Genomic DNA, 19,552 nt, shown 5'->3' with positions numbered 1-19,552 from the left:
AGGCTTTGGAAAATGTGATCCCATTTATATTACAGTCATTACATTACCCAACTGCCTGCAGTCATGCTTGACTCATACTTATATAAGGCATAGAGGCATAAAGGTTTCACAGACAAGACTCACAAAAACATTCTTTTCAAAACAGTTTTATTATTTCCAGCATGAATTATTGCACAGTAAAATGTTCAATCAAAAAATGAACAGATTGAATACAAAAAGTATAAATATAATACAATCTCTTAGAATTTTAAGGCAACTTACATGTTCAATATATCACAAATATTGTAGTTTCTTCTTAGCATATTGTCTAAACCAGTAAGACAAAAATATTAAGATCCTCCTTCTTTTGGAAAAGTCCATGTTATAGATATAAACAGGAAGGAATGTCTATTTACAGCCAGTCATAACTGGAACCAAAGGAATAACAACAACACTGACATTGAATGGTATGTGATGAGAGTCTGTTACCTCAATATGTCACTCATACCTTTGAGAATTAGGTGGTCTGTGTGCGTGCTTGCACATGTGTCACATCCATAGCTTTGAGAATTAGGGTGTGTGTGTTCATGCACGCGTGTCTGTGTGTAGGTGGAACGACTGGCAGATGTAAAGTGGAGAAACACTTTTTTTAAAACACATTTTGTCCATTGTTTTGAAAAGGCGTTCTCTTCATTCCTGTCGGGTTTCCCGTCACCACTGTAACAGTTGAACGTCCAGGTTTTTAGGCCTACATACCCGACCATACAGATTCTATTGTCCGTTTTGTGTTTACTAAGACTGAAATAAACCAATACCGCAGAACAGTTGGACGCTAGGCTAGCTAAGCACCTTGGCTCGCTGCAGTGTTTTCTTGACCAGACTCATAAAACACTGAAATGGCTGGATAGGAATCAGACAGTGCGTCTGAAATGGCACCCTATTCCCTATATAGTACAAAACCTAAGAAAGTACACTATATTCTGTGGAATAGGGTTCAATTTTAGATTGATGACTGTGAAAAGCTTTGTGTGTTCTGGGTTTTACAGGGTCAGCCCTTTAAGGCTAGTGTTCGGTCAGAGAATATTGCTCCACTTTCTCTAGACTTACCCTGTGGTTGGATGGTATGAGAATAGATATGAATTCATTATACACTTTTTTTTCCTGTCTGATGAGATGATAACATGGGGTTCTGTTGGAGGAAGAACCAAATGTCAGTTACCATCACTGATATGAACAAAATAGTTGGATTTGGTTGGCTGAGATTTCAACTCAACATCAAAGGTACCCAGGTGTTCTTCAAAAAGAAGATGCTTCATAAAATGTAGCAGATCTACAAAAATTATTTGGTTCACATTCAGAGACAGAACCAAAGTCCTTTGGATTTTGCACTCAATCTGACTTTCATCTCCATAAGTTTCATTGGCACAGCCTATATACAATATTTAAAATGTTTGCCTAGCAACAACCCATCTGCGTCCAATAATAGCTTCATAAATTACAGTCTTTGAGATCAGGGCTTGATGTCTCTCTCCCCTTCCGAGCACCAGTTTGAGTGTGCGTAGGTTACATGTCTTTATTGTGACCAGAGAGCACATACTGTTCACTAAATCGTCATCAGCTTCGCTTCTGGGTCGTCTTTGGTTTACATCGACTTCAGTTCCGGGTCGTTCTAAAAGCATTGCTCTCAGGAAGAGTTTGAACTGCCTGGATCGTGGAGCTAGGAATGGCCGATTCTCCATGTGTTGGTTTGGAAGAGCCAGGGCCATCAGAATTTTCCCCTGGACAGAGCCACCTCGGAGCTGAGTAGCTTTTAGACTAGCCCAGCCTCTCGGCACATATGGTAGAACTGTCCCCTGTTTGAGATGAGGTTGGTTGGGGAGTCCATCTCCGAGATGTGGCCTTTGTCCATCACTATCACTCTGTGGAAGGAAGAGTGAGAAGAAGTGTAAAATTCTGTGACTGAACCATTGATTTTGAGATGTTGCGACATCATTTGACTGGGACGTAGCAGCTACTAGGTGTAGGAAAGGAATTGATATGCACATCCCAAACTTGAGACACCTGGCGCTGGGCAAAAAGTATAGCAGAGAGCCTTACCTGGTATAGTCCATGATGGTGTTGAGGCGGTGGGCGATGGTGAGCACGGTGCAGTCCTCAAACTGTTGTCTGATGGTGGACTGGATCAGGGTGTCTGTCTCCAGGTCCACAGCGGCCGTGGCCTCGTCCAGAACCAGGATCTTGGTCTTACGGAGGAGAGCGCGGGCCAGGCAGACCAGCTGGCGCTGACCCAGACTAGAGAAGGAGACAAATGAAGGAAGGTTGAATATTGACACTTTGAGCACCAAAGCACAGAATATAGAGGTTGACAGGTGATAGAACCAGATATAGTAGACCAGATGAAGCAAAAATAATGCTCAATATCATTTTTAGTCCAGGAATAGGCTTAATCTGGATGCAGGACACCAGCCCTAGCCTATATGCTTTGTGTTTGGTCTTTAGTGGTTCTTTGTAGCTCAGTTGATACGCATCACATATTGTTACGGGAGCGACACAGGAGATGAGAAGCAGGTACGGGGAGTGAAGGTTTATTAGCTGACGGACATTAAACGGAACAGGAACAGTGCCTGGACAAGAACACATAACAGGCACAATGTGGACACGGAACACAACCGAGGAACAGACCGATATACAGGGGGTAATCAACAAAGAGAGCGGGAGCAGGCGTGACAGATATGCATGCCTCAAATGTAGGCACGCATGACTAAGTTTCTTTGGATAAAAGCGTCTGCTAAATGGCATATATTTATATATAATATTATGTTATTTGGTCAAATATATCAATTGTCCGTACCTGAGGTTCTCTCCTCCCTCCGAGCACTCATAATTCAGTTTGTCAGGCAGGTTGGACACAAAGTTCTTGAGGTGAGCAAGCTCTAGCGAACTCCATATTTCCTCGTCAGTATATGTGTCAAAGGGGTCAAGGTTCATACGCAGAGAGCCGGAGAACAACACAGGGTCCTGTTGGAGGAAGAAGCAGAAGTCAGTTACCATCACTGTAGTAAGACATTTTGGAGGATTATCAAATAAAATCAATAACTGTAGTACCTGTGGGATGATGGTAATGCGGGATCTAAGGTCGTGGAGTCCGATCTCTGCGATGTTGACTCCATCGATGTATATCGCTCCCTTGGCTGCCTCTAGGATTCTGAAGATCCCCAGGGCAAGGGAAGACTTTCCAGCTCCGGTTCTGCCCACAATGCCAACCTAAGAATGACAAATGAGACCCTTCATTAAATAGGATCAAACAGTTTTTACTGGTCAGGTAACATGGCCGGGAAAATGGCCCTGGTCCTAAGTATGATAAAACTGTAAAAGGAGTATGTTGCCTCAGACAAAACTGAATATCATAAACAAAGCATTATGGGTACTGTAGAAGGCTACCTCATTCTAGATTGTACTGACCTTTTCTCTCTCCTGGATTTTCAGGGTGATGCCTTTCAGTGCCCAGTCCAGGCCCTTGCGGTACTGCAGTCCATAGTCTTGGAACTCTATAGTGCCAGTCTGAGGCCAGGCCAGAGGCAGGGAACTGCCCTCCACAGTCCACACAGCCTGGTGAGTATAGAGAACAGTTAAGATTAAATGGATCTGTGTCTATATCTATGTTCTTTGTCCCTCTATGTCTATAGATCTAAACAGGTTAGTTGCACAACACTTCCGTTACTGTAAACCTTGCTAAAAAATTGTTAGTTTGGCAACACTCCAGTTACTGTAAACCTGACTAAGGAATGGTTAGTTTGACAACACTTCAGTTACTGCAAACCTGGCTAGAAAATGGTTAGTTTGGCAACACTTCAGTTACTGTAAACCTAAAAAAGAGAATGAATAATATTCATGAAACAGTAACTGCCGACAACTTAATGACATAACAATGTTAATATCGTGACTCATGTCATGCATATTACTTGTATAACAGCTCATTTCATTGAGGGTATTAGCTAACAGAGAAGGTATGCAGATGCTTACCTCTTTTGCAGTGTCAGCATACTCCTTCACCCTCTCAACAGACACAATGTTGTTCTCTACGTCTGTCCATGATCTCACAATCCAGCTCAGAATGCCAGTCACCTGCACAACACGAGGTTCAAATTAAAACAGAGCCCTCTCATTTGAGGTAATATGCAGTTAGGATTGTGCAGCACGTAGGTAGGCTATTCTTCTGGGGTTTTTTTTCTTCAGTTTGGTAAACCACACACTTTCTGATGCAATGAAAGGCATTGCCTGTAATGGGTTATGTGTGATTGTAGCCCGGGTACAAAATATTAAAATGACTATTCTTCTTTGTGTTGCTAAATGAGCCATTTACCTTTAATGACTACGGTATGGGGTGTAATATCTTACCTGGAGGGAGTGTGACACAGCCAAACCAACAATGCCAGGGCTCAGGGTGTCTTTCCCCATCACTGAGAGAATAGCTGCGGCTAAAACCACACCGTTACCGACAAACTCAAGATTAACTGCCAACCACCTGCGGTTATCAAGAGAAGAAAGCCCGATTAGTTGCGGAGAAAGTTTTGGCCTCCATCATTCATCATGAAGGTGTTTTGATTGTGTCAAATCGCCAGTTGACAACCCATCCCTAACGGGATTAATTGACACATAAACAAACATTACAATCCTTCAGGTGTTCTGCGCAGTACGCACCGCATGAAGAATGAAAAATAAATCAATACATAATAGAGATAAGGTTATCCAAGCTATAATAATAACAGTAGAGTAGTGAAGAAAGAAATGCAGATAAAGAAATACAGAAACATTTCACAGAAGGGATTTAAAACCAGTCTGTCACAAAGAGAAGAGAGAAGTGTGAGAGATATAGGCCTACACAGAAGGGATTTAAAACCGGTCTGTCACAAAGAGAAGAGAGAAGTGTGAGAGATATAGGCCTACACAGAAGGGATTTAAAACTGGTCTGTCACAAAGAGAAGAGAGAAGTGTGAGAGATATAGGCCTACACAGAAGGGATTTAAAACCAGTCTGTCACAAAGAGAAGAGAGAAGTGTGAGAGATATAGGCCTACACAGAAGGGATTTAAAACCAGTCTGTCACAAAGAGAAGAGAGAAGTGTGAGAGATATAGGCCTACACAGAAGGCATTTAAAACCGGTCTGTCACAAAGAGAAGAGAGAAGTGTGAGAGATATAGGCCTACACAGAAGGGATTTAAAACCGGTCTGTCACAAAGAGAAGAGAGAAGTGTGAGAGATATAGGCCTACACAGAAGGGATTTAAAACCGGTCTGTCACAAAGAGAAGAGAGAAGTGTGAGAGATATAGGCCTACACAGAAGGGATTTAAAACCGGTCTGTCACAAAGAGAAGAGAGAAGTGTGAGAGATATAGGCCTACACAGAAGGGATTTAAAACCGGTCTGTCACAAAGAGAAGAGAGAAGTGTGAGAGATATAGGCCTACACAGAAGGGATTTAAAACCGGTCTGTCACAAAGAGAAGAGAGAAGTGTGAGAGATATAGGCCTACACACAATCAATATGCATATGTGCACTTTGCTATAGGTCTATGTCTGGAGCTAAATATTTGTATAATTTAATTATAGGTCGCCCTTTTTCTTTTATTCCAGGCTTTATTTGAAAAAATCTGAAAACGGAACAATATACACCAGTCACCACAAACTGGATATTTTATTTTACCAGAGCATGTACTGGAAGGTGAATGTGTTGTTTCTATCAAACCTAACCTGGTGGCCACAAAGCGGGGAAAGTAGGAGGTCTGGTTGAAGTCGACCCTCTTGTTAGCCTGCACAATGAAGCGGTGCTGTTCTCCGAAGGCCCGTATGACACTGGCTCCCTGCACCGTCTCGTTGAAGTGGGTGTAGATGGGCGAGCGGCTCACCGACTCCAGCCTCCGCAGCTGGCAGGAAGTGGCCACGTAGAAACTCTGTATAAAAATAAAACATTACGTTTTAATGAACCGAAAGTACCAAGGGGTGGTGTATATGTGTGGAAGTGGGTTTTCCACTCCAGCATTTCTAGTAGATTTACAGTATGTAGTCTGCCATTACTTAGCACTACTATGTTAGCAGGTGGAATAAATTACCATGCAAAACCAACAATTTGCAAAATCCGCTATTTTGGTTTTCAAGAGTCTAAAACTATTATTCCCTCTCAAAACAGTGTCTCAGTCGGTTAGAAAAATACCTGAACGAAGGCGTAGAGAATGGCGAGGGGCAGGATGACGACCGCCGCAAAAGGTGTAGCCAGCATGACGATGATACAGACTTCCATCAGCTTGAAGAGGTAGCCCAGCATCATCTTGAGGCCGTCGGGGATCATGCAGTCGATAGCGTCGATCTCCTTGGCAAAACGGTTTAGGAGGTTCCCACTGGGGGTGGTCTCAAAGAAAGACATGGGGGAGTGGAGAACGTTCTTCAGGAGGTCCATGTGGAGGTGCCGGGACGCGATGATACCTCCGACCGAAATGGCCACCGTGGTGCCGAAAATAGCAATTCCTGAAATATAAAATAAACTGCTGTTAGGATCCCTGCTGTTTGGCAACTGTGGTTTATATCAGATACTGAAACTCTCAATCTCTCAGAAGGACTCTTGGAGTACTAGTACAATGGAGGGTTATAACAGGTCCAAATAAACAAACATTAGTGGGATTAAAGATGAAAGAAACAGCGCCACTGTCCTGCCCAGCACCTTTGTTGTTATTGTTTGTGTTTTGTGGATGAAATGGAGTTGAGGTGTGTCAAGCAGCACGGTAAAACAAAATGCAGTACATATTCTGCTGTTCAGTCGTGCATGCAATAATAAAACAGTGTTCATTCTTCGGAGTAACTCATTTGTTGTTGTAATAGCCCCAAACGTACCTGGCAGTTTCACCATTAAGGATTCTAGCTAAACTGTAGTCTATGCTGTTTCACCATTAAGAATTCTAGCTAAACTGTAGCCTATGCTGTTTCACCATCAAGGATTCTAGCCAAATTCTAGTCTGTTGTTTTACCATTAAGGATTCTAGCTAAACTGTAGTCTATGCTGTTTCACCATTAAGGATTCTAGCTAAACTAGTCTATGCTGTTTCACCATTAAGGATTCTAGCTAAACTAGTCTATGCTGTTTCACCATTAAGGATTCTAGCTAAACTAGTCTATGCTGTTTCTCTTCATCCAAGTAAAAAAAAACTACTTTTATCTTTGGTGTCTTTTCTCAGTAAAATGCATTCACCACTGACCTTGTGCGAAGCCCAGAGCCCCGTAGACGGCCAGCTTCATGTCCGTGTCGACCTGGGTGCCGTTGACGATGGGTTCGTCGGCCCACAGGCTCAGCCAGTAGTTGTAGGCCAGCGAGGCCCCCTGTTGGAAGGCGTACAGGAAGACGATGGGGATGATGAAGGCCATGCCGATGGTCTTGAAGTACTCCATGTACATCTCCAGCCTCACCTGTGGTAAAAAAGACAGGCAATCAGTTGCTAGAAATTGACAAACACCTGTTAATATGTGAAAGGTGAGAAAGAAGCTCCATTTGTTTTAAAGAAACAATGTACTGGAGCGCTCAAATGGGTACAACCTGTATGGCTATGGAGACTTTATCGTTTAGTTTGAACCATTGTTAACCATAAGAGGTGCAGTCAAAAATCAGCTCTTCTTCTAGACTCACCCTCCCAGTGCGCGCCTTGTCAACCTCCATCAGCTTTCCCAGGTCCTCAGGAACCGGCTCCTCGTCTATCTCAGACATGGGCTCCATACCCTGAAGGTTAGTACTGTTGGTGTCTCCCCTAGAGAACATAGAGGGGTTTCAGTTAGGTTTTTATTTTTAAGATGCTTGGCATGCTCAATGTGACGTTTTCTCCAATAGATGTTTATTATACCATTGAATCAATTAGAACCATGATGTTATCAGGAAAAAATGATGTGATGTGCTCTGGAAATTCACTTACCCAATGAGCTGCTCTTGGGATAGATCTCTTGAGAATGGCATGAAGTCTGTAACACTCAGCCGTGAGCTGGCCCTCCTGGCACCTGCAGCAATGGTACAAAATGTTCATTTACATGGAGAATAGCTTGTTGGTGAGAAGCAAATGTTTGTTCATCAATGGCAATAATGACTTATCCCAAATGTCATTACAATGAGGTCCTACCCCTCTGTGCGGCGGTCTCTGTGACACTCTCTTTACGGTCGTTGCTGGCGAAGGTATGGATGAAGTCTGCAAAGGCCCCATGGCGGCTCAGCAACTCCTGGTAGGAGCCACTCTCTGTGATCTCCCCGTCCACCAGCACCAGGATGAGGTCCGCCTGGGGCAGGAAGCTCATCCCATGGGTTACTAGGACACGGGTCTGGTAGCACAAACCACAGGAGCAGGATTAATCAAAATAGACGATCAGCGGAACTAGCCTAATACAAATGGTGGATTTGATTTGAAGAATCTGCAAAATCATGCTTTTCCATCTCAAAACCACACAAGGAACAGTCGGTTACGTGTAAGCTTCTAATATTGATTTTCACTCTGACTGTTAATAGAGATCATATTTTTGTCATAGTTTTACCTTATCTCTTAGCACTCCCTTGGGTCCGATGACTTTGTCGAAGATGTGTTGCCCCACATGAGCATCCACAGCAGACAGGGGGTCATCCAGCAGATAGACGTCAGCCTTCCTGTACACAGCCCTTGCCAGGCTCACCCTCTGCTTCTGACCACCCGAGAGGTTCAGACCCTGTCAGGGAGAACAATCAAGAAGAAGACATGACTCAAGATTCCAGAACATTCTAGAAGACCATTTGATTGACCATCTAGTGAAAGGAGGTGGAATTCTAGAAGATTATTTTCACACCTTCTCCCCAATCTCTGTGGAGTCTCCAGCAGGCAGGATCTCCAGGTCAGGCAGCAGAGCACAGGCATCCAACACCCGCTGGTACCAGGTCTTCTGCTTCTCACGACCAAACGTAACATTGTCCTGGACCGTGGCATTCTGGATCCAGGCCTGCTGAGGTACATAGGCCACTGAGCCCTGTGGAGACCGAAAAATAAATATAGGAACATTAGCATTGAAGAAGAAGAAGAACATTGAGTGTAAATCAGACCCTTAGATTGAAAACTGAAAACCTTAGATTCAATATATTCAACTTCTGTTGCTTCCTATTTTATGAGAACTTGTTTACCTTAATTGACACACTGCCACTCCTCTTCTCTGTCTCTCCAAGCATGGCAGACAGCAGGGAGGACTTCCCGCTACCCACATGGCCCACCACCGCCACCAGTGAACCCTGGGGTACACGCACATTAATCCTGTAAACAGAAGAGTGGAGTTGAGTCTCTTAACTTAAACTTCAGAACGTGTGAAAATGGGAATACTGTTATGATTTACCTTTTAAGGCATGGAGGACCTTCTTTAGTCCAACTGAACGTTCCGTTGTCTATCAACACACCTTCCCCATCTGAGAAGAACATAGAAAAACAGAGAAAGAGAGGAGAGAGGAACCATTGAAAAAATCCACTCATATTTCCTCTCTGCATACAGGCATAACAGTTTATGCACCCGTTTATGCACCCAACAACTACCCAACGTTAAAAATATAATGTCCTTTTAAGTGACATGTCAAATTGCAGAGTCTACATAATTACAAGAGATCTAAAATTACAGTGTGTTCTTTTCACGAGCTGTCTTAAGGAAGTGTTGACGGATTACAGGCGAAAAAAACTGCTTTTATTTATCCGGAATCATACGTCTGACTGTCTAGAAGTAATTTACGTTCAACCACTGGATGGCAACATCCTATCATTACTCAGTCTCCCCAGTCGACCTCGATCACAGGAAGTGACAACATAACATGACCATTAAGGGTTCTGGATAGAGTGCCATGGATGTAAACAACACATCTTCGGAGGCTTGTTTTTATTGGTTACGACAGGCAGAGGCAGACCACACTTCCCACTGGATAAGAGTTGCTATGAGTGTTTTTGTTGATTAATTGCTATAGGCTGATACAAAGCCCTTTGCTCCACTTGGAGCTGAAGTTATAGGTCAAGTATGTCAACATACATGGCACCAGTAGGTGTTCTTACCGGTACTCAAAGGGGCCTTGGCTACATTGTCGTCTTTCAGCTCCTCAGAACACAGGTATTTCCCTAAGCGCTTCAGCGAGACAATGGCCTAAAATTCAAAGATTTTTTTTTTTTTTTAACAGCAGCACAAAACATTATACATTGGTTTGGTCTGTTGAATACTGGACATTGTATTTCACCTGCATGGTAGTGCTCATGGCAAAGGGTAGCTGGCTCAGTGGGGTCTTCAGAATGTTGATGAGAGCCATGGAGACAAAGACCTTCTGGGCATCTAGGACGTTCTTGTCATCAATCAGCACATAGACGCCAAACATGGCAAAGGCAATCTGGGGGGATAAAAACAAATAAGCATGATTGGGACATGGTGACCTGAAGCTGTAACTGTAACCATCATACATTTCTACTGTGAGGCTTGAAGCTATGGATAGAAAAGAGTAGACCTGTATAGCCGAGCGAACACTGCAGCACGGGTATTATTTACCATGCATTTTCCAGTCATTTTTCGGTGTTCTGGCTTGTTAGGATGTTCAACAGAGTGTTACATTTATACAAATGTTGAATTTAGCCTATACTTGCTTTTTTAAATATTGTTTTACTATCCTTAAAATATGCATATTGCATAAGATACCATAGATAACTTTGGTGGTTCCCTCCAGAATCCCTTCCCTAGTTGTAACTGTATTATGTTGGCCCTGGACAGAGCTCTACTGAGGTTCATTTGAACATGGTAGCATTTTGCTCTGGTCTAGGAGAGGTAGATGCAGCCTTCCAACAGGAGGAAGGCCAGCATAAGGGGAAGGCCAGCATAGGGGTCCAAGGTTTTCTTCTGGGTATTTTGTTGTTTTAGCTGTTTTTTCTTTATATTTTATTACTCTGACCTTTCAGCACACTGGCTGATTCTGATTACTATGACTACGCCTAATTAACATACTCTAGGCTCCACATGCTTTATCAGCTGGGACGTGAGAGGAATTAACCAGGTGGTCAAGCGTAGCCGAGTGTATCCTCATCTTATGTCCTTAAGTCTGGACGTTGTTTTTCTCCAAGAGACCCATCTCCGGTCCAGCGACCATGATGAACTAAAGAGAGGATAAGTAGACCAAATATTTCACTCCAACTTTGATGCTAAGGCCAGAGGGGCAGCCATCCTTATCAGAAAAGGAACCCCGTTTGTCTCCTCCAAAGTAATTTCAGATACTAATGGAAGATATATTATAGTCATGTGGAAATGGTTTAGCACACAGGTTATTCTGGCTAACCTCTATGGTCCTAATTGGGATGACGGCAGGGTAGCCTAGTGGTTAGAGCGTTGGACTAGTAACCGGAAGGTAAAATAAAAAATGACGCAACATTTTTCTCTGACTTCATCGCAACACTTCCTGACCTTAACACTCATCATTTGATATTGGGCGGAGATTTCAATTGTGTAATGCATCCAAGTCTAGACAGATCCAGACCGAAGCCCAACAATGTAATTTCAAAATCAGGCGCAGTAATCAACTCATTTCTAGAATCCTATCATTTGTCTGATCCATGGAGGAGGAGCTATCCCACTGCTAAACATTACTCCTTTTTTTTCTCCAGTCCACAGCTCATACTCTAGGATTGACTTGTTTCCTCCAGTCCACCGCTCATACTCTAGGATTGACTTTTTCCTGCTGGACAATAGAATTCTTCATTTTGTAACTAATAGCCAATATTAGTGTTTGAGATGCCACCAGAGTCCAGTGACTGTGGGACACATGTTTTGGTCATGCCAATCTTTGAGTAGCCTCTGGGACCCCATTTTTTTAGGCATTCTGTTTACACATATGTACCCCACATTTTTGTGGGGGGTACTTTACACAAAGTATCCCAAAAATGGCAGTGACCCCAACCCAGTCACTGACATTTTTGGTGTACTTCCCCTAGACCAGAATGCTACATCGCTGCTAGCTCGCCACCTTGTCCTCTTTCACTAGAAGTCTGCAAAGCTGTCCTCCTTCGTGCAGTGGGTTAAGAAGGTGATGTCATCTCTGTCTCTGGAGAAGGTTAAGTACACTGTGCTTGGTTCCCGATAGAAGTTTAACCTGGTCCCCATTAATACAATACCTGGAGAGCCTGCCTTTTACTTAGTGGAACTTGCATATTTTGATAAGTAATCATGCCTGTTCTAGTGGCCATTTGTGCTGCTAAGAATAGTTATTCTGATGGGAAGTATGGGAGAATGAGGGGTTGGGGTTGTACTGTTTGTGTCGTCTATAAAGTTTGTTATGTGTTGTCTATAAAGTTGTTGTTTTTTATAAATAAAAAAGTAAAGAGTAGACACTGAGCTATACTCCAAAAGACCAAATAACTATTACTACTAGTTATATTGTATTACACATACCAGGAAAGTGGATGAGTTGAAGGAGGCGATGGAGATGGAGTAGAGGATCTGGGACTTCTTCAGGGCCTTCAGTTCTTTCTCCCTGTATCCCAGGACCTGCTCCAGAAAGGCCTTCTCCCATGCATAGAACTTCAGGATCTTGATCCCGTTCAGGATCTCGTTCATCAGCTTGATTCGCCCATCCATAAACTTCATCTGTACCTCCTAGGGAGAAGCATTCAAAGACCTGGTTAAATAGATAGTCGGCCCTTCTATAAAGAGGGAAGAGGATAGCAACACCACAAGAGAACAGCACAATAGAAAACCTGTAGAAATGTTGTTGCAACAACATACCTGTATCTATTACTCATCTCAGGGTGGCGCTGCAGTGGATAGTAGCTGTCTTACGGGCTCCTGACTAATTCTGCTATTTTGTGTGTTTTTTTTGTTTGACGAAGCCATTGACAAATAAAATGTGATTTTATAAACATTGAGTTGTCAGTTACAGCTGCAGATACTTGTCAAGTAACAGCTAATGTTGAGCACTCTACAGAAGTATGTACTTGTTGAATATAATTTACGACGAGGAAACAACAAAGGGGCCAGGAAAGCGGTCAGTGACATTCTACGACTGTAAATTAGATTAAAACAGGCATTATTGCCAAAACTGTCTGTTGTTTTTCCAAAAAACAAATGAAAAATATAGCCTTTTATAGACCCTTTTTTTCTGTGGTTGTTTTTCATAAGCATAACATGGTGGAGACATCCATCCAACCCGCACTCCCACACAGCTCCGCTTCGGCTATGTAAACCAGCTGTGGCATCCCTGACCAAGCATGCAAAATCACATTCTGATTCGGCTACTGCCTGGGGTCAAAGTAGCCTGGAAAGACTGTCTGATCCCAGATCTTTTTGCACTGAGGTCAAAGTGCATATGAATCTCCTCTTAGGACATGTCCGTACCTGCAGTTTGCTCCTTTTCTTGGCGATGAATCCATTGAGTGGGAAGATGAGGATGACGGTGGCAATTCCGGCTAGCGCAGATGGGCCTAGGTGCTGTAAAATAGCATCGTTTTACACAAGTCATCAAAAGCAATGTTTGTTATAAATGAGTACCAAAGAAAACAAATGTCCGTCATCAATGAGTACCAACAAAAACTGAAGTGACCGTGCCATCCATACCTGCCAGAGGAAGAAGAGGCAGAGGGCGATCTCGATAGGAGCCAGCCACACTGCGTTGAAGTAAACCACAAAGTCCATGAGCTTCTGAGTGTCGGCTGATACCAGGTTGACGATCTCCCCCACTGTGCACGTCCTCCTGGATGCGCTGTTGATCACCAAAGACTAGAGGAAAAACAGAACAACCTCAAGTTAAACCTACAGTAAATGAGTATTATGTAACACTTGGTTTCAAGGTTTCTTAACACCCAGAACCTCTTTTTCCAACTTAAATAAACCCTAAACTTGACAATTAACATGTTAATTTTTCAATATTTTTCTTCTTGGTCCTTGGAAAAAATAATATGTTAATTGTCGAGGTATAGTTTATTTACGTTGGAATTTCAAGTCTGCCATTAAGAGCCAATGTTTACAACGTAACGCCCAGTCACCCACTGTCTACTGGTTGGCACGACGACGTACCTTTCTGTAGACCAGTCCCATCACGGCTGTCTTCACTCTCATGCCCACGGTGAAACAGGTGTACATGTACTGGTGGTTGAACAGGGACTGGAGACAGGACAGCAGGAACATCAGGGTAGCGTAGAAGTAACCCTTCCACAGGGGTGCGTCTTCTTCGTTCATGAAGCCCAGAAGAAGACTGTTAGAGAGGGGATAAAGGTGAAAGAGAGAACATGGTAATATCATACAGTGCTTCCTGTGGATACGTTCTGCTTCATGTTTCTGGAGACTTTCAGCATACTCAACTCAACAGAGTCTTATTCATACTATAAAACATAAGCCTATACACTGAACATGGACACTGTGCCACTGCCAATGCAGTGCATTTAATGGAGTCATAAGCACAGACAAGTTACTGTTCTCTGTCAGCTTTGTATACCCCTGTCATGTTCCTTCACTTTCACTGCTTTGCCATGCAGCCCTGTGCGGACTATGATCATTAGTGTGGCCGCAGGGTTTGCTGGTCGACACAAAGCAGTCTCTAGTTGCACAACAGTGCGCCTCTTGTGGCTGGTCTGGCCTCAACACTTGGCTAGTGGCTCTCTTATTGTGGTCCACCAGAGCAACCTCAGCCTTTCTGCCGTTTAGAGCCTTCTCTTCACTCTCTCTCCCCTTCCTTTCTTTATTTTCTTCCCTCCCTTAAGCTAAGCTAATGTCCTTGATTCTCCATGTTGGGGCAGAAAGCTGTGGTCTCTGACTCCTTTCTCTTGACCGTAATTAACACTTCCACCAAGCCATGGTTGTGCAACAACAACAACAAGGTTCCTGTCTAGACTGGCATTGGGTCCCAGAGATGGGGTCAAGCATGGCGGGTCCAGTTTTAAGGTTGCCAAATTGACATTTTAGTATGTATATCAATGTAAAGGGTATTGGAAATAGACGTGGAATCTGTCTGACTTGCAAGGGATTATTGTGTCGTGCTGCCCTGTTTACAATGCCATGGATTTATGGGAGCTTAGTCTCCGGTGTAGAATTAACATCAAACCCTTAGCCATTTTTACCTGAGCACCTGAGGGATGGCAAACATAAAGAAGTCGTGGAAGATGATGCACATCGTCCCAGTAAGGAAGTAAGGTCCCAAGTTCCTGGCCAGTGTCCTCAGCAGACAGAAGCCAGAGCTCTGCTCCTTCTGCAGCTTCCTGAGTATCTGGGCCTGGTCAGGCAGTCTGGTGCCCAGCGCCACGGCTGCCACCATGGTTTTCTCCTGCCTGGTTAAACAAGCAGACAGAGAGGACATCTGGGTTTGATGGCCCTATATATTGCCTGTTTTTTTTTAATATGAAACAAAGGTTATGAAAAAAATTCAACAATAGTCATTGTTGTTCATTTGACACATCTCCGATGCAAAGAATGTGAAGAGAAGACTTTTCAGCAGCCATAAAAGGCATTATCCTGCTCACACATGAGTTGATGAGCGCTGAACACAAGGTTTTGGAATTTAACAATGGGGTCTTCAAAGCTAGTGTCTCGACGTTACAGTATGCTGTCCTTAGGGGACCTCTTTTGACCTATTTTCGGACTTAAGTGTCCCTTAGCGAGACAGCTTGTTTTTCCGATTACAACTACACAAGCTCTTCAAGGGACCTTGATCATCTAGAGTTCTAGGCAGACACTATTCTGAAGTTTAACCAATGTCATAAAATTAAGTTTATTGATTTCTGAGTGTCTGAAGCTACAGAATTAGTTTGGCAAGAGTATGCATATTGTAATTGGTTCTTACTGTTGCAGTTTGGCACATTCTGTTGTCCACTCCTCCTCCAGATCAGAGAGGATCTTGTCCGATGTGTCCTCTTCCCTCAGGTTCCACAGGTCTCCAGCTTCCAGAGGGGTACGATAACCTTTAACCACCAGCCTGAGGGGAACAGCGATGACATACTGAGTGTGCAAATTAAGAACAACTTCCTAATATTGACTTGCACCTGGTCAGTCTATGTCATGGAAAGAGCAGGTGTTCTTCAGGTTTTGTACACTCAGTGTATAAGTTATACACAAACCACCACGTACATTATAAGATTTACAGTATAAAAGATTTTTCAAACAAGTCAACATGTTGTTTGAGAGTTTCATTAAACCATCTTACCCAGTAAACCACCAGAAGAGCATCTTCGACAGGAAAGAGGCATCTTTGACTGGACATGGGTTCTGAAACAGATTAGAGGGTGAATGTCACTGACTTTGACCACCATGTAAATCTCTCAATGTTTAAAGGCTTTGGTAAAACATAGGACTCCTCTGTGGCTGACTTTAATGGTTCTATGATGTACTTGTGGAGTCTATTTACTGGATGCTAATGAGTTTAAACAGCATGATGCAGTAAGGTGGTCCTCAGTGGAAACTGCATGTGTAAATAGCTGGAGACTGTGGACAGGAGTAAAGAGCGTAAACAGTTAGAGTTAGTGTCGGAGCTAGGGTTGGGAGGAGAATTTGAGGTCCATGCTGGGTGGTAACGTGTCGTCACTGTGGCACCATGCTGAACACACACACCGACACACTAGCAATTTGTGCTCATGCTCGATCTTTGGCAACCTCTCTTCCCTCTACCGCCCCCTCACCGGAGGTCTTACTCTGTCTCTCTTTCCATCTCTCTCGCTCTTCCTCTCCATCCCTCGCTTTCTCTGTTGTTGTGACTGACTATGAGAATCTCTGACCAAGATGTGGGGGGAGCAGAGAACACACTAGGGTGTGGTTCTTACACCAGGCTGTGGCTTCCAGTCCTCTGAACCTCACTACCGCTGGCCGACCAGGACAGATGCTGAGAGACATTTAGGAGTTTTTTGGGACAGTTTGTTTTCTTGTTTTTCTCTCAAGATACAGTATTATGTCATGGACTATATAGGCTTCACTGTAGCTACCACTACCAAAGTCAGGTTGATTAGAACGGGAGTTGTTATAGTCGCTATGGTTGTTTGGTTGGAACATGATTCAGTCTTTTTTGATTGGACCGACTGTGAGAGAGTGTGATTCCGTAAATTGCATAAATACAGAACAACGTTGGTGTAGTAGTGGTGTAACGGTCGTAGCATGGTTCATGTGGTGTGTGAGTCGTGTGTATGGAATGGACAGAGTAGACAACACATTCATTCATTAATTCACAGTGTCCTTGTAGGAAAGTGGGCAGAGAGAGGAAGTGAATCACTTGATCTTCCACCAAAAAGGAAACTCAGGGAGTGTGTTGACAACGAAAGTCAAAAACCACAAGATGGCTTCTATTCTCAATCCCAGTCTCAGCCCAAGAATTCTCTCATGTTTTGGAAGGAGAGATCGTTTTGACGGAAGTGAAATATAGCCCACGTTCTGATCTAATGCCTACTTTGACGAGGACGGTTTTTCCCTCTGGAGGCTGGTCAGCGAAACAACACAGGAAGAGCTGGGCCAGTTGGAGTGAGAAGTAGGAGAAAAACGTTGTGTATCTCACAATATCGGTGGTGATACCCTGTTAAAAAAAGAAAACAGTGAATATTACATGATTTGCCTACGTAAATAAAGGTTAAATAAGTACAATTGCCAACGTTATTGTTGTCATTGCATTTCTCATGCAACATATAGTTGTGTAACCATTTGTGGGTTACTGAGACATGCATCTTTTGAGTTTTAAGACATGGAAATGGGTTGGTTACACACAGCATTGGAACTGTGGCATCAAGGAAATCGTGTTTCAATTTAAATGCTCTGTCACAACTAGTAAACAATGTATCATTAATTGCGATACTTTTTATTTCATCAGTGTGGGTTTGCATGAGTTCGTCAAAATGCAAGCTTTTCTTCCCAGATAAAGATTTCAAGATTTCCCATGCTTGAACTCAACATAAGGAACACTATATAGGACAGGATATGGTTATATGCCACGATCACAGAGAGACTCAATAAAGCTTATTTTGAACCGTAAAGTCAAATCATGGTGAAAAACCAAAGTCTTTAATATAAATGAAGCAATAGTAAAAAGCTCCCTGCAGTCACGCTATGACCCATATCTGTAAATAGAGAGATTGTGGGTGAAGCAGACAAAAAACAAACAAACCTCCCTCCCTCTTTCTCAATGGAAGACAGCCAAAATAGTGATATTAACCACGTATTATGTGAAATGTGGTTTTCACATGTTATTCTTAACTTATAAGAGACCAGCAGGCCTGTTTTTGATGGCCCATATGTCAACCTAAGTTGACCCGTTTCCCTTTGTGTGAAAGTTAGAGCCATAGTAAACGGCAGTTGGAGTGATTTTGTCATTTTAGTCATTTAGCAGACACTCTTATCCAGCCCTTACAGGAGCAGTTAAGGTTAAGTGCCTTGCTCAAAGGCAAAATATTTTTCATCTATTTGGCTCAGGGATTTGAACCAGAGACCTTTCGGTTACTGGCACAAGACTCTGCCGCACAGGTACGACTTATGATCAAATCAAATTGTAATTGTCAGATGCTTCATAAACAACAGGTGTAGATTTACAGTCAAAGGCTTTTGAGCAATGATAGCGTGGCTATGTACAGGGGGTACCAGTACCTAGTTGATGTGCAGGGTCTGAGGAAATTGAGGTAGATATGTACATATAGGTAGGGGTAAAATGACTAGGCAACAGGATAGATACACTGCTGCTATTGTCTATTTCTGTATGTGATGAGTGAGTGTGTGGCGAATGTGTGCCTGTGTGTGCGCGTGTATGTGTTGGATTGTTTGTGTGAGTGTGTGGGTAGAGTCCAGTGTGTGTGCATAGAGTCAAAATAGTGCAAAAAGGGTCCATGCAGATATTCCGGTTATCTATTTGGTTAACTATTTAGCACACTTATGACTTGGGGGTTGAAGAGGTTCAGGAACCTTTTGGTCCCAGACTTAGCACACCTGTACCATTTGCCATGCGGTCTATGACTTGGTTGGCTGGAGTTTTTGACCATTTTTAGGCCCTTCATCTGGCACCACCTGGTATATAGGTCCTGGATGGCAGGGAGTTCAACCCCAGTTATGTACTGGGCCGTACGCACTACCCTCTGTAGCATCTTGCGGTCAGATGCCGAGCAGTTGCCATACCAAGTGGGGATGTAGCCAGTCGAGATGCTCTCAATGGAGGCAGCTGTAGAACTTTTGGATCATCTGACGGCCCATGCCAAATCCTTTTAGCCTCCTGACGGGGAAGAGGCATTGTCGTGCCTTCTACACGACTGTGTTGGTGTGTTTGGACCATGATAGGTCCTTAGTGATGTGGACACTGAGGAACTTGGAAGCTCTCGACCCGCTCCACTACAGCCCATGTGAATGGGGGAATATTTGTCCCTCCGTTTCCTGTAGTTGTTGATGACAACCTCACCCTGTTGCGCCCAGAGTGCAGATGGGGAGAACAAACTAGATCCGGCCGCATAGTGAAAACAGGGTCAGGATGGTATGGGGCTAGGAGTGGGTGGTAATATATGCCTGTAAACATAGGTCAGTTGGTCTGACCAACGAGCCGAGGGAATTGGGTCTGCAAAACCAAACATGAGCTCTGTA

General features: G+C 43.4%; 1 protein-coding gene across 2 annotated transcripts in view; it reads right to left on the bottom strand.

The window, feature by feature from the left end:
• Positions 1-130: 130 nt before the first annotated feature.
• The window catches only part of LOC109887486 (multidrug resistance-associated protein 1), a 31,865-nt gene continuing 12,443 nt past the window's right edge, over positions 131-19,552 (bottom strand). The window contains exons 5-31 of one of the 2 annotated variants that reach the window (XM_031799513.1): positions 17,391-17,513; positions 16,161-16,222; positions 15,801-15,932; positions 15,082-15,288; positions 14,042-14,219; positions 13,583-13,744; positions 13,364-13,456; positions 12,422-12,625; positions 10,233-10,379; positions 10,054-10,141; positions 9,356-9,425; positions 9,150-9,276; positions 8,822-8,998; positions 8,537-8,704; positions 8,131-8,326; positions 7,930-8,011; positions 7,650-7,767; positions 7,225-7,432; positions 6,189-6,499; positions 5,729-5,928; positions 4,378-4,504; positions 4,003-4,104; positions 3,442-3,588; positions 3,085-3,243; positions 2,831-2,997; positions 2,077-2,271; positions 131-1,898 (exon numbers count right to left, since the gene is read on the bottom strand). In XM_031799513.1, coding sequence (XP_031655373.1) covers positions 1,790-1,898; positions 2,077-2,271; positions 2,831-2,997; positions 3,085-3,243; positions 3,442-3,588; positions 4,003-4,104; positions 4,378-4,504; positions 5,729-5,928; positions 6,189-6,499; positions 7,225-7,432; positions 7,650-7,767; positions 7,930-8,011; positions 8,131-8,326; positions 8,537-8,704; positions 8,822-8,998; positions 9,150-9,276; positions 9,356-9,425; positions 10,054-10,141; positions 10,233-10,379; positions 12,422-12,625; positions 13,364-13,456; positions 13,583-13,744; positions 14,042-14,219; positions 15,082-15,288; positions 15,801-15,932; positions 16,161-16,222; positions 17,391-17,513 — 4,059 coding nt within the window. In that variant the 3' untranslated portion in view covers positions 131-1,789. The other variant, XM_031799514.1, reaches the window with a different exon arrangement.

Source organism: Oncorhynchus kisutch, linkage group LG20 (assembly GCF_002021735.2).
Source record: "Oncorhynchus kisutch isolate 150728-3 linkage group LG20, Okis_V2, whole genome shotgun sequence".
NCBI lineage: Eukaryota > Metazoa > Chordata > Actinopteri > Salmoniformes > Salmonidae > Oncorhynchus > Oncorhynchus kisutch.
This window is presented reverse-complemented; position numbering and strand designations above follow the sequence as displayed.